Source organism: Eptatretus burgeri, chromosome 11 (genome assembly GCF_056783735.1).
Source record: "Eptatretus burgeri isolate ZD-2024b chromosome 11, Ebu_testis_v1, whole genome shotgun sequence".
NCBI classification, from domain to species: domain Eukaryota; kingdom Metazoa; phylum Chordata; class Myxini; order Myxiniformes; family Myxinidae; genus Eptatretus; species Eptatretus burgeri.
This window is the reverse complement of record NC_140971.1, coordinates 88,965,236-88,986,158: the sequence shown is the minus strand read 5'-3', so window position 1 is coordinate 88,986,158 and position 20,923 is coordinate 88,965,236. Positions and strand designations below refer to the sequence as shown.

The following is a 20,923-nucleotide window of genomic DNA, read 5'->3' as shown; positions in this document are numbered from 1 at the left end:
GGATTTTTTTTTTTTCGCTTTTCCTTTTTTTGTCTCGATGGTCAAGACCGCAAAATAGATTATGCTCAGTTTGTTTGGTGACGCCAGTATGCTTACAATGAAAAAGTGTCGTGCTGTTTGAAATTCATTGATGTCCAGTTCAATACGTAGGTCGTCGAGGTCCAGCTACACAAGGTGAAAATTTCTTGATGAAACCTCATCTGTATTGTGAATAGAATGACACACAAACATCCCCCCCCCCCCACACACACACACACACACATGATGAATGACTTCAAGCCTGTTGTGTAGTGCTGCTACCTACTCTGTGTGGGTGTTGGTTCCCATACCACTGCTCAGGGTTATGTGCACAGCACGTGTGCTTTGAAATGAGCCCACGTCGTGTGATTGACTTCTGATTTTGTAAATAATTGGTGGCACTCACACTTGTGACTGGATTATCTAGTTTTGATCCTGTAAGCCTTTTTAAACAGCACTGCCAACACTATCTCTGATTTCGTGTTTGCTTTAGTCGAGTTACCGATGTTATCGTGTTTCCATTTCATTCAAACATTTTCCTTTTAACCCTTGAGTCGCTGTTTACACTGGGGTTTGAAGGTACACACAGGTGAAAACAGCCGAGTGAACCCTGTAAAAAGTAACAAAAAAAGGAAAAAACAAAACAAAGGGTATACCACTCCAGCATTAAACCTTATTATTATTATTATTATTATTAATATTATTATTATAATTATCATTAGCCATGTGTAATTCTTTACTCAGAATGTTTGAAACAAGTGATTATCATTTATGATGATTGGACGGAGACACCATGTCGAAACCTCTTCGAGAAACGGAGCGCAGCCGATGATACGGCTAGTTGGGAAATCTATCAATTGTCACAAATAACAAGGAAGGTTCTTCATTTTGGGAAAAATAAAAATTTATTTGAGGAGTTTGCAAATGGGATGAAGTGAAGTCAAGTGTTGTCGAATCGGTGTCATTAACAACATCCTTAAATGTGAATTGAATCCTTTTAGGAAGAGCGGTGACTGTTGAATGAACGACTCGGTTTGTGAGGACCAGACTCGTGACCAAAGTGCTGTGTGTGTCTGTGTTGTAGTTTGTGAGCGAGAAGGTTGGTGGTGCAGAGGGGACAAAACTCGACGATGAATTCCTCGACATGGAGCGGGTGAGTGCTGCACATTTCTTGGGGTTAAACTCGTTCTGTTTTGCATGCTGCGGCAATTTTTTTTTTCCTCACTCGTAGTTGTTTTCGAATAGTCTTGCACAAGTATAAAATGACTTTTGTATTTTATTTGATTCTTACTTGTACAGAACTACTTCCCGGGTGTGGACCGAGTGATGGCAAAACAATGGATGGGTTTTCAATTTGTTTCTTATGTTGTGCTTTAATCCATATTATAAAAGTGAAATTATTTGTTTGTTTGTTTGTTTTAAAAATAATGTTCAAAACTTTAAATAAATAAAAACTAGAAAACCAAATCTAGCCGAATTTCACATGATGCTTCAGGGTACCCCAAGCATGGTTTCTGTCGGGATAGCATATCTGGGGGAGGGGGTTCAGTGTGGGCAGAAGACCCCAATTCTCTCGATGTAAATGTGTATCGTGTAGTGCCACCCAGTGGTATTCAGTAATCATCATCATCCATAAAAAGTTTAAACAGCTTGATAATAAACATTACAGTGATGGTGAAATCCGAGTGAGAATGATTCGAAATTTTCAAAATGTTTCATCTCGTTCATTTTAACCGGAGGTTCAAACTAAAGAATCCAACCCCACTGAGCTTCGCAGTGAAGTTGAAGTGATTGTTTGTTTTTTTTCGTGCCATATATGAGCAGCAAAGATGTTTCACGAAGTTGAGGTTAGCTGACTTCCAAGCAGATGCAAGATGACCTCGGGCAAATGATAGGGTGAATATAGTATAGTCGAATGTTTGTGAAGTGCAGCATGCCATCTTTTGTTTAAATCAGTCAGCAAAGCGATGGGTAAAAATGCTGAGTTTATTCGATACAATCTCAAAGCACTCTATGTCCAAGAAAAATAATAGAAACTCCTATTATCCAAGTTCTCAGTTAATATCTTGCAGACTGCAGCATCATTTAGGATTTTGATTACTAGAAACACTCGCTTCTGATGGGAGTGGCCATGGAGGTGGGCAGATGGGGGGATGGCGGTGGCAGTGGGTCATGCGGATCGTACGGATGGCGGCGGTGGGTTAATCTTCTTCTACTTCTTCTTATTCTTCTTCTCATTTAGCGGCCACAATTATTCCCACGTTCTGGTCAGGTTGGTCATGGGAAGCTTGGCCCCAGTCTTTCACGAACCAGCTGCTCATGTTCGACAAAGGTTTAGAGCAGGAATTTGGAATTCGTCCATAGCTCGCCTATTCTTCACGAAGGACAACGTGGGATCTTTAACGTCCACCAACTTATGCCGGCAGATGGGTCGACCAGTTTAGCATTCATCCGAGGGACAGCACACATCGATGAATCGCCCTCCCTTTGAAACAATGGGATGACAGTTTATACAGCAGTTGGGTCGAGATTCAAACCCAGGCTGGAAAGCTTAGAGGTGAGTGTGCGGTACGAATGGGGTTATGCATCAAAATAAAGGTGACAATCGGGTCGTAATGGTGTCGGGGGCTATATCACACATCACTTGAAGCCATGGCTGGGAGAAATGACATGAGGTCCCAAAATATGTTATAAACAATCCATGTACAGTCCACACAATCTTATGGCGAGAAAAATCGGACAGGCAATGGGATACATCATTCGTGTGTAAAGACACTTTTGAGCATCTTACCTAGAGGTCTAGCAAGTTGAGACGACTTGGATCCGTTAGCTTGTGGGGAACGTGATTAGTGTGGAACGCTTCAAGCACATCAGGGGTTGTGTTCCATTACCAATCAGCTTGTAGAGCACTCGTGAAGTGGTTCAAGCACTTGAGCAGCACTCCATTGAAACGGTTGATAAGGAATGGCTGGCTTGGCAAGTGATAACAAGCTTATTGGTGATGGAACACACCCCTGGTTTGCTCCAAACTTATTTTGGTCGTGACTGCTTGAAAAGGTAATCGTACATTGGAAAGAATTGACAGAATAGTTTGTGGTTATAATTTTTTTTTTTACTTCCATTAGTGACTGTAACCCACGAAATGCCACGCTGAGCTGTTTATACACCTTAACATGAAGTTCGTCCAATGAGGAAATCCCCTTTGGGGAAGGGGGCAAGTTAAGTTGCTACAACCTCCATCATGCGACCCTTAGTCCTCCTGGAAAGTTTGGTTGCAAATGGATAAGTAACGACCAAATGTATCATGGACAGACAAACAGACAGACACCAAATTGCATATTCTTTTAGCTTGCCTGTTCAAAGAACAGAGAGCTACAGCGATACCCCCGGCGTGAGCGTGAGCATGAAAATGTTAAAGTTTTTGGTGCAAGTTATTTCTTTTCTAATGTTTTTATCTACCACACTTTTTTACTGATTACAATATACAAATACATATATTGCTTTAAAATTATTTGGATCAGACTTCACTGCAATGCTTTATAAAAAAATATTATTAGACTAGTCTTTTAAAAACGATAAATGTATAAACAGGAGAGCATTGGGTGGCTTTGACACCAACTCTCTGGTTATGATTAGCTTGTCTGAAAATACCATTGTCATGGTCAGAGTGTTAGTAAAAACCCAATTGGATCATTAATGCTCTTCAGGGAGGGTTTTAGCCAAATATAATTACCGGTGACACTTTTTGGTCAACTCCTGCTACCCTCAGGGCAACGAATGGCCACTAAAATGTTACCTCTGAAATTGCTAACAACATCATGAAGCAGATCTGAAAAAACATTTGTTGTTTCACGATGTGGCAAAAATCACTGGTATTAGAGGAAAACTTCATATTTGAAACTTTTTTTTGTGTCCACAGAAAGTCGACATTACAAACAAAGCTGTGATGGATATGGTGGTCAAGACTCAGGAATATTTGCAACCAAACCCTGGTGAGTCACTAACACGACGTTACGACAATGATTTTGGGCTAATTATGAATTATTTATTTTTAAAATGAATGTCAAAGTAAGTGTTTTGTATCAAAATATCTTGTATAAGTAGTAAAATATAGCAATTCAAATCAATCGTGTTGAAATTATTTGTTACAGCTGATTTATTCAAATTTTTTTTCAACACTGAATGAAATTGTTTCTATGTCAAACTAGAAGGGCACTCGGTAGAGCACTTCCCTCCGCCAGGCTGAATAGTGCACGTTTTGTATCCGACTGATCGGCCGGATCTGGATCCGGATCTGAACCAACATCGAATTGGCATATTCTTGTCACCTACCCAAGTCATCCACCTAGTTTTGTCGCAGCTCGTCCACAACTTTTTGAGAATACCGTGCTTTATATCGTTTTTGGCCCGATCTCCCAATGGTGAAGTATCGCTTAAAAAGATTAAAGCATGCAAAACATAAACTGTTCAGCCTGACAGAGGTGTGCCGCTCCACTGAGTGCTGTTTGGATCTGGATCTTCACCAAAATCGAATCACTTTGTACTTTCACACACCCAACTTGTCCACCAAGTTTCATCTGAATCCGTCCATAACCTTTTGAGATATCCTGCTCACAGACAGACAGACAGACAGACAGACAGGTGAAAACATAACCTCCACCTACTTTCGCTGGCAGAGGTAATAATACATAAATCTCTCTTGCAGTCTCTTTTGTGGAATAATTCATTTATTCGTGAGGAATTTGCACGTAATGTTCCACTTCCTCGGCTTTTTAGTTGTTGGATTCTTCAGAAGAATTAGAGCCGGTATGACTGTATCAAAGATTCGTGATCAAATTCAAAGATTTTCTGCAGTGAAGCAGGTGAGCTATGCACCGATCTCCGTGGAGAAGTGAGGAGAGAGCGGTGATAGATCGTGATTGGCGTACAAGTAATGTCTTTCATCACTGGCTCTATATAGTGCATGGTGGTACCGCCACCCAGATTAAAAAAAAAAATTGCCCAGCATTTTGGGGCAAAAAAAAATGAAGATTGTCGACGAGTCATTTTGATGAAGTCACAAATCGAAAACACCAAGTCCCAAGTCATTTTTTTCCCCAGATCCAAGGAAAATTGCAAGTCAAAAACAAAAGTGATTTGAGTTGCACTCGAGTCTGAGTCACGCACTCAGCTCAACAACGCCACCTTTAGTATTGTGATATGCAGTCAATCAACTGTCATTGTGCTTCAAAAGAGAAGGTGTTATGAGTGCACATTTTTGCTTGTAGTTGTTCCTTGAATTACAGCTCAGGAAGTGTGTGTGTGTGTCTCTGCCCGTGAGTGTCTGTGTCTATGTCCATGCGTGTGTGTCTGTGTCTCTGCCCGTGCGTGCGTGTCTGTGTCTCTGCCCGTGCGTGTGTGTCTGTGTCTGTTTCTGTGTTTGGCCTCACCAATTTGTGCTGCATTCTCACAGTTACAATAAATAATGAACATATTTACCTTTTTTATGAATCTGTTTGATGTTTTCTGCTCATGGTTGGTGTTTTATCAAAATTATTTTGTTTTCAGCATCACGTGCCAAGCTGGGAATGCTCAACACGATGTCGAAGATACGTGGACAAGTAAAGTCGACTGGCTATCCACAGCCAGAGGGTCTCCTCGGAGAGAGCATGATTCGTCATGGACGTGACCTTGGAGAAGACACAAACTTTGGTACTGTACTGTGATCATTGCTTTAATGACTTGCTGATGATTAATACATGCTGTGTTGTATTATACAGATGATTATAATTGTAACATTTTTGGTTGTTTTATTGAAAAAATGTTTTGCCTACATGAACAGCTGAAGATTTCTACATTTTGGTGTTGCCAGGGCTAGCATTGGTGGAGGTGGGTGAGGCATTGAGACAGCTGGCTGAAGTGAAGGATGCCTTGGACATTGGTGTCAAGCAGAACTTCATTGATCCTTTGCAGAGCTTGCAAGACAAAGAGCTCAAGGAGATTGGAGTGGGTTGAACCTTCCATATTCACACGTTACAATATATGATGTTTTAGTACTGAATGATGTAACACCGTGTGTACATATATATGTATGTAAATGAACTGATGTGAAGAATAAGAATAGCAACAGTAAATGCTACTGTAGATAATGCAAGATGGGCAGGAGGAAAGAGAATGATTGGACGGACATTGGCAGACAATTTGTCAGATTGGAGGAATGGAGACCAAGAGTAGAGGTGAGCAATGTGAGAGTTTCATTTTCTTTCTGTCTCGATCTCTTGCTAACAAGAACCATGAAAGAGATTCACAATGGAGAGTAGCAGGTCGACAAAGGGGCAGAGGCGAACAGGCGGACAAAAACACGCAAGTGCGCCACAGTATTTCAAGGAGAGTGGCCGGGAGTAAAAGGATGATGATGTTAGCGAGTGTAGATAAGCTCAGGAGTGTGTATGCAAGAGACACATTTGGGAGCAATGGGTATTGGTCTTGAAAGACTTGAGGCAATCGCATGGAACAACAAACATCTGTCTTCTACCACCGCCTTTCTGGTCTTGCACCCTCTGCTCCTGTGCTTTGTTTCCCCCACCCTCCCGCAAAGTGTCTGCAGGGCACACACAGTCCACCATCAACCCATTTCCGATTAAACTACCTAAATCCAGGATCACGACTCACCTCCACCCTTTCGTTCCTCTTTTCTTCCGCCTGAAGAACCAACTTCCATACTCTCTTCAATCTCATTCTTCCCTCCAGGTCAGGTTCCTGGAAGTGTACTCCGATCTCGAGTTTCTCGTCCAGAAACTACATCATCTGGGGTATTTCAGACTCCCTGTGTTTTTTGCACTTGTAAACACAAAACGATTAATTGAACGGTTGAGTTTCTCGGTAGTTGTGAAACAAAATATGCTGAGCAGGCAGTGAAACAGGCTACTGTCGTACTTCAAGACTCCCATGTGCTCACAAAAATCGGAAATATCGTTTTTATTGCAAAGGAAGTGAAAGTACTATCATTCTTGGCACAAGACATACCTGAATAGAGCACAGAGGGAGTGTGGTTCAGCATATGAAATGACAGAATATAGTGAGTTCAGGGACACTCACACAAAGGCAGTTGAAATCCTCAAAGATGATCTCGGAGAGTACGTCATCACAGACAGCCGTACCAAATTCATGATGTTGATCCGTGTACACTACAAGTCGATACTGAATGATTTGGATATTGACAGTTCAGCTTATCGTGTCCAGTCCCTCGGTGATAGGATATCACACCATTTTGGACCTGATATAGCAATTGCAAAATCCAGTAAAAAGAAACAAAACATTCCGTACAATAGTCACGTAGACAAGCACCAACCAATATGCCAGTTCCTTTGACTCTAAGGTGACAGAGGCTGGCTGCATTCCACATTAGAGTCAAAATGCAAGAGCTACAAGCATCATGTAAAGATCTGCCCCATGAGTTGACAGCTGAAGCCCTGGCAGAGGGACAGGCAGAACCACCTGGTGTGTAACTGCAGTTCTTTAGGGTTCTATACACTGGTTCAGAGATATATTAATGTTGAGACCATAACATGTGTGGAGCGCTATGTACAGTCTGCTGCCCAGAATTATATATTTGCAACAACTTGAGGAATTGTGAAGCCAGGAAGACATCTATGCCTCGGCCTTGTGCTGAAGAGCATGACTGGCAGTTGAAAAAAATCATTAAATAACGAATCATTTTTGACATTCTATCAGTTGCCAAATAGCTCAGTTGCCACGATGGCTTATAACTGGGAGTACTGGCAGAAAGTGGATGCAGCGACGTGCTGCTCAGGCACATGCTCCCATACCTGACCTGACCACATGACTGAAGCTATGGAAAATGAGTTGGCCACAACCATTTTTGACGAGGAAAGAGTTACATGTGATGGGCTTCTCCAGAAACCTGGGTTGGCAACAGGTGTTGCCTGGGACAACTTCGAGAAAAACTCTGAGACACTATTGGGCTCCGATACCCTGCATGATACTGGAGGAATGTGTTATCGGAACAATACCCCACAAAATATCGTCTCCCAACCTGAGTCAGACACAGCACCCTCAGGTCTACCTTTCAGAACCACAAAAAATGGAAACGGAGACAGGTTCCAGATGTTTGTCGTCAGATTGACAAGGACACAGACAAAGAGATGAGTGATGAAGATGATGAGATGGCTGAATACTTTTCTTCCTCTGATGAGGCAGTCACTGAGAAGTGACATTCTCCAATGTAATTGACAAGGACATTGACGATAATATGTGATGCCGAGGATGATGAGATGGCTGAAATACTCTTCTGATGAGACAGCCACTGATCTGGACTGAGAAGTGTCATTTAAAAGAAATGAAATTTAATCATTAAAACAGAATCGTGCCATTGGCTAGGACTTGTTTTTGCATAATTACATATAACAAAAGCTGGTTTAGTAGTACAATTAATTTATATGTGCCTGGTTTTCATGAGCAGTTACTTTTGAAAGACAACAATAATGGTACGGTTTCTGATAAAATCGGGGCAGGGAAAACATTGTGTCAATTTTATCCACAATAACTATATTGCCATGACAACTATCAATTTAAATGAACAAATGAGTACCTACGCCAACTTTCTACACGTGCAAAAAACAATTTATGATGATGATAAAGAGACGCCTGATACGTGATTCATGACGAGCGCTGTACAAATTGTAGCAGCCACTTTCTCGATTTTCATATCATATCATCTTGAATAACCATATTGTCCTATTCCACATGTCTTTTTAACGCTTACCCATGCCCACCAAGGGGTGGGCTTTATTTTAATACCCCACACGCACGTGTAGTGGTAATTTTAAATAACCCTGAATAATAAACGATTTTTTTGGACATTTTTGGGTGAAAAAAGCACAAAGTGGCGTTTTTCACCAAAAAAGTCAGCAGCTGCGGCAATTAAGAAATCGGTTTTCATAATCAACGCAAAATCCTGATTCAGAAATCATCCTCAAACCTTTTGGCCTCAGACGCATGATTAAAAGTTCCGTAGCTCTTGGCCAAACATATTTGTTGGAATTATCACTTTCTTGTATAAAGACAGCATCTAATAGCATTTTTAAATAGTGATCTTTGGTTCATGGAAGAGCTTGTCCACATTTCTTACTTCTGCCACTGAAGGTGGACATGGGTTATGTTTTCACCCCTGTCTGTCTGTCTGTCTGTCTGTCTGTCTGTCTGTCTGTGAGCAGGATATCTCAAACAGTTATGGAGGGATTCCGATAAAACTTGTTTCACATGTATTTTAAGGACAGTTCGAGGACATTAGCGTACTTTTACATGAATTGCAAGAACACTGGTGTGTGGTGGACAAGTTAGCCTGGTATATGAGATTTAAACCTGTGGTGCGAGCAATCACAAGCTATGCATTTCCGATGGGAATATCAAACAGGCCAACCTGAGTTGACCTCTTAAAAATTATGACAAATGGAATTTTTATTACATAATTGTGACTAATCGCAGTTGTGAACCATGTAATATGATTCGTCTGTCATGTCGAATTTATTTTAATGTCTTGTGCCACACCATTACGTTGTTATTCGGATTTGGAGGCAAGTTTCATTACAGCTGTACTAATGCTTTAGTGATTGCTGAAACAAAGATGGTACTTTGGTCTGTCTTTTGATTTAGTCTTGTATGTGGTTGTAGCAACACCTTAAGAAGCTGGAGGGACGTCGGCTTGACTTTGATTACAAAAAGAAGCGCCAAGGAAAGATCCCAAATGAAGAGATCCGGCAGTCAGCCGAGAAGTTCGAGGAAAGCAAGGAGGTGGCGGAAAGCAGCATGCACAACATGCTAGAGAGCGATGTAAGCTGAACGAGTAACAGGAATAATGTATTCAATCATTTGTGTGCAGCATGTGGCTGCTCGTTTGCATCTTTGCTCTGAGTGTGGCCATGACTGATGCAGTTCCCCCTGTAGTTTAGGGCAGGAATTTGTTATTTGTTCAGAGTGATGGAAATAACTCGGCTACTCTTCGTGAAAGACACCAAGGGATCTTTAACGTCCACCAACGGCCAGTGCTAGCATATGGATCTTCCAGTTTAACATTCTTCCGATGGGCGGCACATGTTGATGCCTCGCCCTGCATACGAAACTCCAGGACGATAGCTTATAACTGGGTTGAGATTCCAACCTGGCTAGACGTCTCAGAGGGAAGTGTGCATACTTCGAAGCTATCCTGCCAGGCCCTGAGGGAATGATGGAATGATGTCAGATGAAAATTACAGTCACTGTAATCCCACGATGCTTGTACTAACGGTAATAATCTTCAGATCTTGTTGGTGATAATGATGTGAGCAAAGAGCTTTTTAAAGTAATTGCACAACAGGTTTTGTGAGCAAGTTAAGAACATCATTTTAATTTTAAGACAAAACGGTGTAAAAGAAGGTCGATGCACCTGTCACACAACAAATGCAAAGAGCATCATCTTGTGAATCGCACATGATGAAGGTCCTTTACTGAAATGACCCAGTTAAATAATGTGGAACAAAGCATTGAAATGGCAAAGACAGCAAAGTTCTTGGCATTTATGAGGAAAATAGTCCAGCCTTCTAAATATGCTAGCATTGAACCTGTTGGCTCACTGATGATTTGTATTTGTTACAGTCCAGTAAAACAGTTTCTTGACAGTCAATATGCATTAGGTGACAATTTTGATTAACTTAGCTGTGCTTTTTCTTCCCCCCTCCCCCCTTGACCAGAAAATGTATAATTTTAATTTTTTAGGTTATTAGGCCGGGCTGACAAGATAGCGCAGAGGTTTGCGCACTCACCTCTTGGGCTTTCAAGCCTGGGTTTGAATCTCGGCACAGCTATAAACTGTCATTCTGGTGTTTCGTAGGCACGGCATGCCGTCCTTCGGATGGTCGTTAAACTGGGGGGGTCCCATCTGCCGGCATTAGTTGGTTGACATTAAAGATCCCGTGCTGTCCTTCACAAAGAGTAGGTGAGCTATCTTTGGCACCCTTGTCAAATTCCATTTTTTTTTCCTGTAACCTACAGGGGACACTGCACATCAGCGGCCTTACCGTGCCCCTATGACAAATGATGCCAACCCGCAGCCACGTGCCAACTGACGCCAAACCGCAGCCACGTGCTGCGTACGAAAAAATGAACCGTTACACCATCTTTGTTATTTAACTTTCCGCCATCTTGATTTTTCAGTGCAACAATTGAATCAGAAATCGCATGATTACTGGGAGTACCACTATACAAACAAATACTCTGAAAAATGATACGTTATTCTGCTGTTCATAAACAAAAGGGCAGGTCAAATTTGAACCAACCTCGTGTGCCAGTTCACATTTTGTGGTTTATCATTTCATAAAATGACTTTGTATGCTTACTATGGGCCTTCCCTAGGTGGAGCAAGTGAGCCAGCTGGTTGCACTTGTTGAGGCACAAGTTGAGTTCCACCAACAGGCTGCCAGTGTGTTTGAAGGGCTGCAGCAGAAGTTGCAGGAGAGGTATCCATGTCTAATTAGCACCATGAACACTATTTGGTTTCTTCGGAATTTATCCCCCCGCCCCTTCCCTCCCCATAATCTGCTATTTCATTGCTTGATCAAGTTTCTTCATCACTTTTCAGGCTGGAGGAGGCATCCTCCCGTCCACGGCGCGAATTTAACCCAAAACGTGTCTTTTCTGAATTGGAGCTTCCTGATAGCGGCTCGCAGAATGGTGGCATTAGCGGTGGTGTGTGCAACACAGCGGTTCTTTCGGCAAAATCTCCAGGTAGGTCTCCGTGCCCTGATAGCCTTTAATGATCATCACTCTTGGTCTTGACAAGCTTATTGTCAGCAAATTATGTATAACTTTTAATGGGAAGTGATTCTTAGAAAAGCAAATTTAATGCAGGTAGTTTTCCATTTTGACTCGTACCACCCACAGCTCCACCAGCACTTGACCAACCGAGTTGCCGCGCGCAATTTGACTTTGAGCCGGAGAATGAGGGGGAGCTGGCGTTCCGTGAGGGTGACGTTATCACGCTTACAAACCAGATCGATGAGAACTGGTTTGAGGGAATGGTGCATGGTCATTCTGGTTTCTTCCCTATCAACTACGTCGAAGTGTTGGTTCCACTGCCCCAATGAATACCCTCTTTCAGAAGAGCTCTACTTCTTCCAGATGTCTTCACATTTGGCCCCGGCGCATGACTCGTCCGTACACTTGTGCGATGCCGCTCCTACCGTTCATTCTTCCTGCATGTGCTGTGACTGTGCTTGCCGTGTTGTTGCAGGTTCAGTGTTGTCCTTAACGGATCAAAACCACCCACGTGACGCTCTATGTAAATGCATGAGTGTCATGCCGCAAGTCGAACAAATATCCAGTCGATTGTTTTTAGGTTTTCGTTTTTTTTAGTTTTTATTTTCAACCATCTGATGAAAACTTGGGACCTTGGCAGAAACTTAATGGGACTTTGTCCGAAATCTTTTCCTTGCAGGCCAAGCTTAATCAGATGCATTTTGAGCATTTGAAGCTGAAGCCAGAAAGGGCATTTGCTTGCAATGATTATGAATTCACGCCAAGGGTATTTATGACTCGCTTGTGGAAGTTCAGGTCTTTGTCTTCCTAGTGGAACAATACACTCTAAAAAGTCACTCCACATGGCTGGTCTTGGGGTTTTGGGAGTAGGAGGGCTTTGCCATAACCACAACTACCTTTAGTGTGTGTGTGTGTGTGTGTGTGTGTGTGTGTGTGTGTGTGTGTGTGTGTGTGTGTGTGTGTGTGTGTGTGTGTGTGTGTGTGTGTGTGTGTGTGTGTGTGTGTGTGTGTGTGTTGGGGTGGGGGTGGGGGTGGGGGAGATGATATCTCTTTCTCAACTTTCTGGGGAAAAGCTTTTTTTATTTCCTTTTTTTAAATTCAGTTTTTCTTGAATAATTCAGTAATTAGTGCTTCAAGCTTTTGAATATATACCAACTGCACAAAATGCGTAAATTATGTTTATTTCAGATGTCGGTAGATTTAATAATAATAATAATAATAATAATGATAAAAAAAATGGTTTACAATGATTTTGGCTACCATAGTTTTCCATGAAATAGTTATTTCACCAGTTTTTGTGGTTAAAATGTTTGTTTGTTCTTCCCAAATTTGCAGTGACTGTTGGCGTGTCGAGTTATGGATCTTGTGCAGTACCATACGACCGAAAAGGAATGCGAACAAACAATTTGCAGTACAGTTCAAATACATCAAAAATTATATTAAAACCTTCTCCACTCCCCCACCCCCCCTCCCAAACAATTATTGTCACAGATAAATGAAATCATTGCACGTGGATATGAAGTTGACTCGTTTTGATGAATCTCCCTCCTTTGGGTGAAAGGTTTAATATCAAATTACCCAAGCTCAGACTTTTTATTTTTTGAAATGATTTTGTGGTTCTGAGTGTAGAAGTGCTTTGGCCCGACCAAATCTTTATGCTTTCCTAATCATTACAAAGCTTTATTTGGTGTAAAATTTTTTGGGGTGGGAGGGCGAGAGAGAGAGAGGGAGGGAAGGGGTCGTGTTGTTTCTTATTGTGAACAAGTCCAAGGCTCCGAGGCAGCGACACGATAAATGGAACACGATAAGCATTTTTACAGGACGACTTGAACAGCATTGTTGCTTTTCCTCAGCACCAGTGGTGGCATATTTGTTTTTCCTTTTTAAACAATTATATTTTTGTATAACTTGTAATTTTCTGTTTTCTTTTGTTTGTTTGTTTTTTTTTTGCTCAGTATTATCGATTTGTATTCACAAAAGTGATATAGATACCAGATTACTTGTTCCTTATCTGTTTTGAAGTAGCACTATCGTCTATTTCCTGCTGCTTGATGCCGTGAATGTGAAAAGCATTTGGAGATCAACAAATCCTGATCCGAGGCATTGCCGCGTCTCTCCACGAGTTTGATTTATGACACTATTGTGTAATTTTCATGCCATCAGCCAGAAGGGGGCAGAATATAATTTAGAGATTATTTGAAATCTGTTATGCACCAAATTTTAGATCAATATCGCTTAATTAAAATTAATTACAAGAACACGTACTATCTCACGTTAGCCCACACAGGACAGCTGTTATTGGTAAACATTCTGGGTTTCTTTGTTGAATAGTGTTTGAATGAACAGAATGTCGTAGCAAGTTGCTGATGTCTTGTTGAAATGCAGGCCAATCCACGAGCCTGCTCTGGAATGTTTCACACTTCTTCTGGTCGGAGGGCAGAGTGAGGTGCGAATTGAAGGACGACAAGGAAAGGGTTGAGGTAGTGTTTCTTGGTTTGGTGCAAACAGTTGCTGACACTACGTTTTGTGAATAGTTGCTGCTTACTTTGTTTGTTTTTTGAATGTGTTGTTTTGGAGGCAGATGTCCATTGAATGCCTCTTCCAGTATTACCTTCTCGCTCCATATCAAATGGGAAAGCCATGGATTTTGATTATACATTTGCATTGAGCACCATTTTAGCAATTGATTTGATTTAAAACTCGATTATCAGTTTTTCGCAATTTGACGACTGTCGAGCCGAAAGGCCAAATTAATCCTCGGCCGATTATTTTCTTGCAATTCGAACACTGCACTTCTAGTCCTGCTGGGCTGTCGAGCGGTGTGAAATTGATTTCTCCTCTGATTCCTTGGGATATTTTTGTTTGATGTTTCGACGTTTGCCTGCCTCAGCCAGGTGATATTGACCCGAATGGAGTTCGCCTTGCTTGCTATTTTTTGCAGTGTTTAGTTCAAAGTGTGTGATCTTGGATGTGATGTTTTTCGTACATCATTGCTGTCTGGACCAAAAGTTACATTTCTTAAAATCCTCATGGAAAAAAAAAAAAAGTCGTCGGGTTTTTCACATTGATTTTCTTCACACGCCGTAAAAGTATCGGAACAAAAAGATAAAAGGATTGTTTTGTCATTTCTTCATTGTTTATGTAAACTGGAATGCAAAAATGTTACATTTTGAAATACAATGACTGTAACCAATGTTGTCTTTATTTCATTTCCCTTTTGCTAAAGCTTTTGGAGAAGAGGATTTCATTTCATTCTGTGTGAATCACGTGGCTGCTGGTTTACGTCGTTACTGGGTGGCATGGCTATGCTGCTGATGCAGTACCCCTTGTCGGTTATAGCAGGAATTTGGAATTTGTTCACGGTGCCGGCAATAGCTCGTCTACTCTACGCAAAGGACATTGTAGGATCTTTAATATCCACCGACTAATGTCCGCCGATGGGAGGCCAGTTCAACGTCCATCCGATGGACGCACACACGTTGATCAATCACCCTGCCTGTGAAACATCGGAATGACAGTTTGTAGCTGGTTCAGCATTCAAACGTAGGCAAGACAGCTCAAAGACAAGTTTGCGTACCTCAGTTATTCTGTGAGCCGTGAAAAAAAAAACGAATCTAAGCATGTAATGGCTCTGTCCTTGCTGACTGTGCAACTCTGTTTATCGGATGGACTTCACTTGAAATTATGCAGGTTGGTATGAGATTCTATTTCTGAGTTATTCTGCCATAAAGATAGTGGAGACGTATGACTTGTTTTTCTTTTGCGAGCCATAATGATCAAAACGTACTGAATAGGAATGTTCTCAGTTGTTCCGATGAAGAAATCTCAAAGTTTTCACTTCACCACACTCTTATCAATATAAAATTCCTTTGTGGAAGTCGATGTGCCTTTTGTCCAAATCTGACAGGTGTACAAAAATTTTTTTTTATGAATATATATATATATATATATATATATATATATATATATATATATATATATATATATTTCTTCTTCTTTCGGCTGCTCCCGTTCGGGGTCGCCACAGCGGATCATCCGTATGATCCGCATAGTGATTTGGCACATGTTTTACACCGGATGCCCTTCCTGACGCAACCCTGGTCGCCTCCTATGACACAGGGATGTGTGTGTGTGTATGTGCATGTATATATGTATGTATATATATATATATATATATGTATATATATATACATATATATACATCTTCTTCTTCTTCTTTCGGCTGCTCTCGTTAGGGGTCGCCACAGCGGATCATCCGTATGATCCGCATAGTGATTTGGCACATGTTTTACGCCGGATGCCCTTCCTGACGCAACCCTGGTCGCCTCTTACGACACAGGGATATGGTACACCTATTTTAACTGGGGTATACACCGACCCAGTATACTGGTACTCATTTCGCCGACCTCGGAAGGATGACAGGCTGAGTCAACCCCCTGGTGTATTAATTCAGTGGCCCAACGGAGCTTGAACTCAGGACCTTTTGGATCCCGAGCCGCTGCTCTAACCACGGCGCCAACACCAGGATTTATGTATGTATGTATGTGTGTATATGTATATATATATATATATATATATATATATATATATATATATATATATATATATATATATATATATATATATATATATATATATATATATACATACACATGCCGGGCGTAGTAGCGTGCGCCTGTATTCTGGCTACTTAGAGGCTTGAGGACGGGAGCGCTGCGCTATGAGAAGGTGTAGGGCAGCCTGGAATCATGGCGAAACCCAATCCTTATCCCTGTGTCGTAAGAGGCGACCAAGGTTGCGTCAGGAAGGGCATCCGGCGTAAAACCTGTGCCAAATCAGTATGCGGATCATAACGGATTAGCCGATCTGGTGACCCCTAATGGCAGCAGCTGAAAGAAGAACAACATATATATATATATATATATATATATATATATATATATATATATATATATATATACATATATATATATATATATATATATACATATATATATATATATATATATATATATATATATATATATATATACATATATATATATATATATACATATATATATATATATATACATATATATATATATATATATACATATATATATATATATATATACATATATATATATATATATATACATATATATATATATATATATATATATATATATATATATATATATATATATATACATATATATATATATATATATATACATATATATATATATATATATATATATATATATATATATTTATGTTTATTTATGTGTATTTCTCGTACTCGTACCCTTAACCACACACACTGGGAAAATCATGCTGGGGAATCATGTTAACTCAAGAGGTCCTGGGATCTCTTTACCCCCAAGCTGCACGTGTACCCGTTAGCATCAGCCATCCCTCTACCTCGTTTGGCACGACCGGACTCACCTCGTCGTGATCTGCTTCAAGGGAGCATAGCGTCTCCCCTTCTTCCGAAAGGAGGCTATCCTGCTGCTCGCACCGGGTCACGATACATTCCCCAAGCTCGACCCCAATGTCCCCTCTTAGCTCTACCTGTGTGTGTTCATCTGTAGTTTCGTCCAATTCACCCTCTATCTCCTCTCTCTCCCGTGTCTCTGTTAATTTCTCCGTCGTCCCCTCAAATTCATTAATTTCTCCCCTTGTCTCCTTTATTATCCGTGTCTCCGTCACCATAAATTTTTGCGTCACCTCTTTTGCTTATTCCTTAGTCCCCTCGTGTCTCAGTTTACACGTTTCCCCAATTATCGTCGTGGGGTCTCTCGTCCCGACCTTACCCGTCTCCATCGCGGGCCGGACACATTGCACACTCCGTCGGTTCGGTCCCTCTGCCACGTGGTGCCGCCATGATGCAATCCGTTGTCCGCATCTCACCACATGCAATCGCCCTTATTGCCTTTTGCCCTGCCTGGAGGTTTAACCCCATGCACTGCATCTCACCCCGCTGGTTTTGCATATCGCCCCTCAGTGCTTGCATATTTGCATCCATATCGCCCCTCAGTGTTTGCATATTTGCGTCCATATCGCCCCTCAGTGCCTGCATATCCGCTTTTATTTCGTGTGCATTCGTTTTCATTTCATTTTTCATGTCTATCACCATGCTTTGCATCATTTCTATGAACTGGTTCATGTCGGGTGGCGGAGCCGATCCGCCATGATGGTGTGCGGAACCGGCCGGGATCGGGGAGGAAGCCCGACGGGAGGGGGGAGGGGGGGTGTCATACGCCGCCCCTGCGCCCCCTTCGGACTCTGGTTGCGTCTGGTTGCGGGGAGAGTTCCTGCATGGGGGTGGTGTCCTGGACCATGGGTTCATCTACACTATTACCACTACCCACCTGCCTCAGCTCGTCTTTGCTCAACATGCTGCGTGTTGGGAATAAATTTTAAAATGCTCGTAATTTGAGGAAAGCGGGGGGGGGGGGGGTTCGCTCCCCACACCCCTGATCTGAATCCCTGAATTTCGTGGAGACGGAGAGGTACGAATCCCACTCCTGACACCAATTGTTATGGGGCCGGGTATCGGTGACGAGCACGACCATCAGATGGAGTAGTAGAGTCGGCTCCACCGATCACCCGGAATGTATAGGTCGTTACCCCAGATAACTCCGGAGCCGACGGGTCCCTTATCGGACCGAAGTTCGCCAATAGTAGAGTCGGTTGCCAATTTCAATTTACCTAAATACCCACGTGGTCCAAACTACTGGGGAAATTCACCCTCGACGCTGCTCGTACAAACGAGTCGCTAGCGTACTCGAACCGTGTGCAACCCGAGCGGATGGTCACCGAGCTTTCGTCGGTCCAAATGTCCCTTTTACAGCGGCAACAGCCTGGCTAATTCTCCAACACGCACCGTGTTAAACCAATAAAAGAAACACAAAAATGAACTGATACATTTAACACATGGGTTTATTTATAATAGGTGGGGAAGGAGGGGAGCACGAAAGAAGCAGAGTTATCACGACTAATAGAAATGAAATGCAAATAATGTACAAGGCACTTAACAGTTGCTACTTAGAGACTTAGAGACGTCTTATGAACCCACCTATGTATGTATGAGAGCTTCTCCACAAGTGACCAATGGAAGTGATTCAATTTATTGAGCTTCTGGTCATCGCAATCAGTCATGATCTCTCCTGGACAAGACCCTACATTTAAACTGGATGCCAAAGCCAGCTGCTGACTGTGTCCTCACTCATGTCAAGTCCTTCATTATTAAATTTGAACTTGCAGCCGAAAGAGTACAAGGTCTTTTCCATAGCTCAGTGGAGGACTACTCTCCTCTTGTCTGGGGCCCCCACTTCATAACTACACCTGTATTCTCTGGAATCCAAAGCTTTCAATGTCACTCGCAAGCAGAATCACTGGGCCTGCTGGTGTTTTCGTTCTCCAACCACCTCTTCTTAGGTCTTGGTGCCGATCTTCTCTTTTTCATATCTCCATCCCTGCAGGTTGCACACATTCCAACAAACAACTAATTTTCATCTCCCAAGGTTCAGGCTTACTGCTCACCCCTATGACTCCGCTGGTGAAACATCCTTCCTTCATCCATTCAATCACACCCCTCCCTCCCATCAAGATTTCAAGTCGGCACAACACCATTCAGGTCCTCATTCATCTTCACCTACATCATCTCCTCGTCTACTTCCAGGTTATTTCCATCTCTCATCTCTTTGCAATCACTTGTGTCCACATGTTGTCCCCCTGATCCACTGTTCATGCATTGCCTTTTACATTTGGCGCCTCACTATTCCATGAGCCGATACTTCATGTAGAAAAATAGTTTTTGGCGAAAAATCCATGAGACCAGCGACAAGAAGGAAACGGATGTGCAGAAGGCTCAAAGTGCTAACCATGGAACTTTTCCTTGAATACATCCATTGAAGTATGACTCAGTCATTGAGCTTGTACAGAAATCACATGCAGAACAAAGACTGGGAGACATAAAAGTACTTTTAATGATGTCTTTTTATGAAATAATAAATAATATATGACTATCTGAAATAATAATGATTTTAATGAAAGGACATTCAGAGACCAGTCAATGGACACTCCCTCCTTCCCCACCATAACCCTGATAATTACACTACATAAGTTGTACTGCGTTTTTAGATTCAGTGCAGTAATTACTCTCGCCAGAGAAGATGGTATTGCATTCGGATACATTTGTCTGTCTGTCTAAACATAATGTGCTGACGTTGGCCACAAACGCAACCTTGTGTTTACCAGTATGGATACGTCTATAAAGGATGCACTACTAAGAATGTATGTACGTCTATAAAGTATGTACTTTAGAAATATGTACGATTAGAATGTGAATGTATACAATAAAACTGAAAAGCTTTGTCTGCTATTTGAATATAACCCAAATCGTTAATGCATTGTCTATACACTACAAAAACACATCAATAAGCTAGAATGGCACTGGGTGGAGCACACACTTCCAGCAGGATGTACAGTTCACATACGTTTTGTATTCCACTGATAGGGCGGATCTGGATCGGAACCAAAATCGAATCGGCTTGTTCCTGTCACCCATCCAACTCGTCCAGCAAGTTTCATCGAAATCTATCCACAACTTTTTGAAATATCATGGCTGCTATTTTTTTCTTTTTGGCTCTTTCTCTCACTGTTGGGAAGAATCACTCAAAGCTAGATATCTGCAATCATAAAGCAATTGCGACTTACCCTTGGCCCACAATTCGATGATGGCCGCGTGTTTTTTGTTAATTAGGTCACAATCCAAAAAAATGTAGGTCAAGGACACAAATCAAATAATCAGATGCACAACTTCAGTGCAGATCCACTATTATGATGCAAGAGTATCTTGGAAGGCCAAGCAGTGTTTCAGATTCCGCAATGGCAGAATTGAGCAATGACCAAAAAATGTCGTCTTTTTTTGGTTCGTGGGCGCCAGCAACTATTTTCGTTGTGTCTGTGTGTCTGTTTGTGACTCTCTCCAGAGCATAGCTCCATGACCTTTGATGCGATCCTGATGAAACTTGGAAACAAGCTAGATATCATGGTCTAGTTGTGTCTTTTTGTATGAGGGGTGTCCCATGCCCCTTGTGGGCGGAGCCACGCCCACTTGAACTTT

The 20,923-nt window shown here is 41.8% G+C and overlaps 1 protein-coding gene across 4 annotated transcripts in view; it reads left to right on the top strand.

Moving 5' to 3' along the window:
* The window catches only part of LOC147017583 (endophilin-A3-like), a 70,536-nt gene extending 55,535 nt beyond the window's left edge, over positions 1-15,001 (top strand). For 2 of the 4 annotated variants that reach the window (XM_085847314.1, XM_085847311.1), the window contains exons 2-9: positions 1,103-1,171; positions 3,938-4,010; positions 5,566-5,709; positions 5,840-6,003; positions 9,691-9,849; positions 11,407-11,510; positions 11,633-11,778; positions 11,935-15,001. In XM_085847314.1, the coding sequence (XP_085703440.1) occupies positions 1,163-1,171; positions 3,938-4,010; positions 5,566-5,709; positions 5,840-6,003; positions 9,691-9,849; positions 11,407-11,510; positions 11,633-11,778; positions 11,935-12,137 (1,002 nt within the window). In that variant the 5' untranslated portion in view covers positions 1,103-1,162 and the 3' untranslated portion in view covers positions 12,138-15,001. The remainder of the gene's footprint in view (positions 1-1,102; positions 1,172-3,937; positions 4,011-5,565; positions 5,710-5,839; positions 6,004-9,690; positions 9,850-11,406; positions 11,511-11,632; positions 11,779-11,934) is intronic. The other 2 variants (XM_085847313.1, XM_085847312.1) reach the window with 2 other exon arrangements.
* Positions 15,002-20,923: the final 5,922 nt, after the last annotated feature.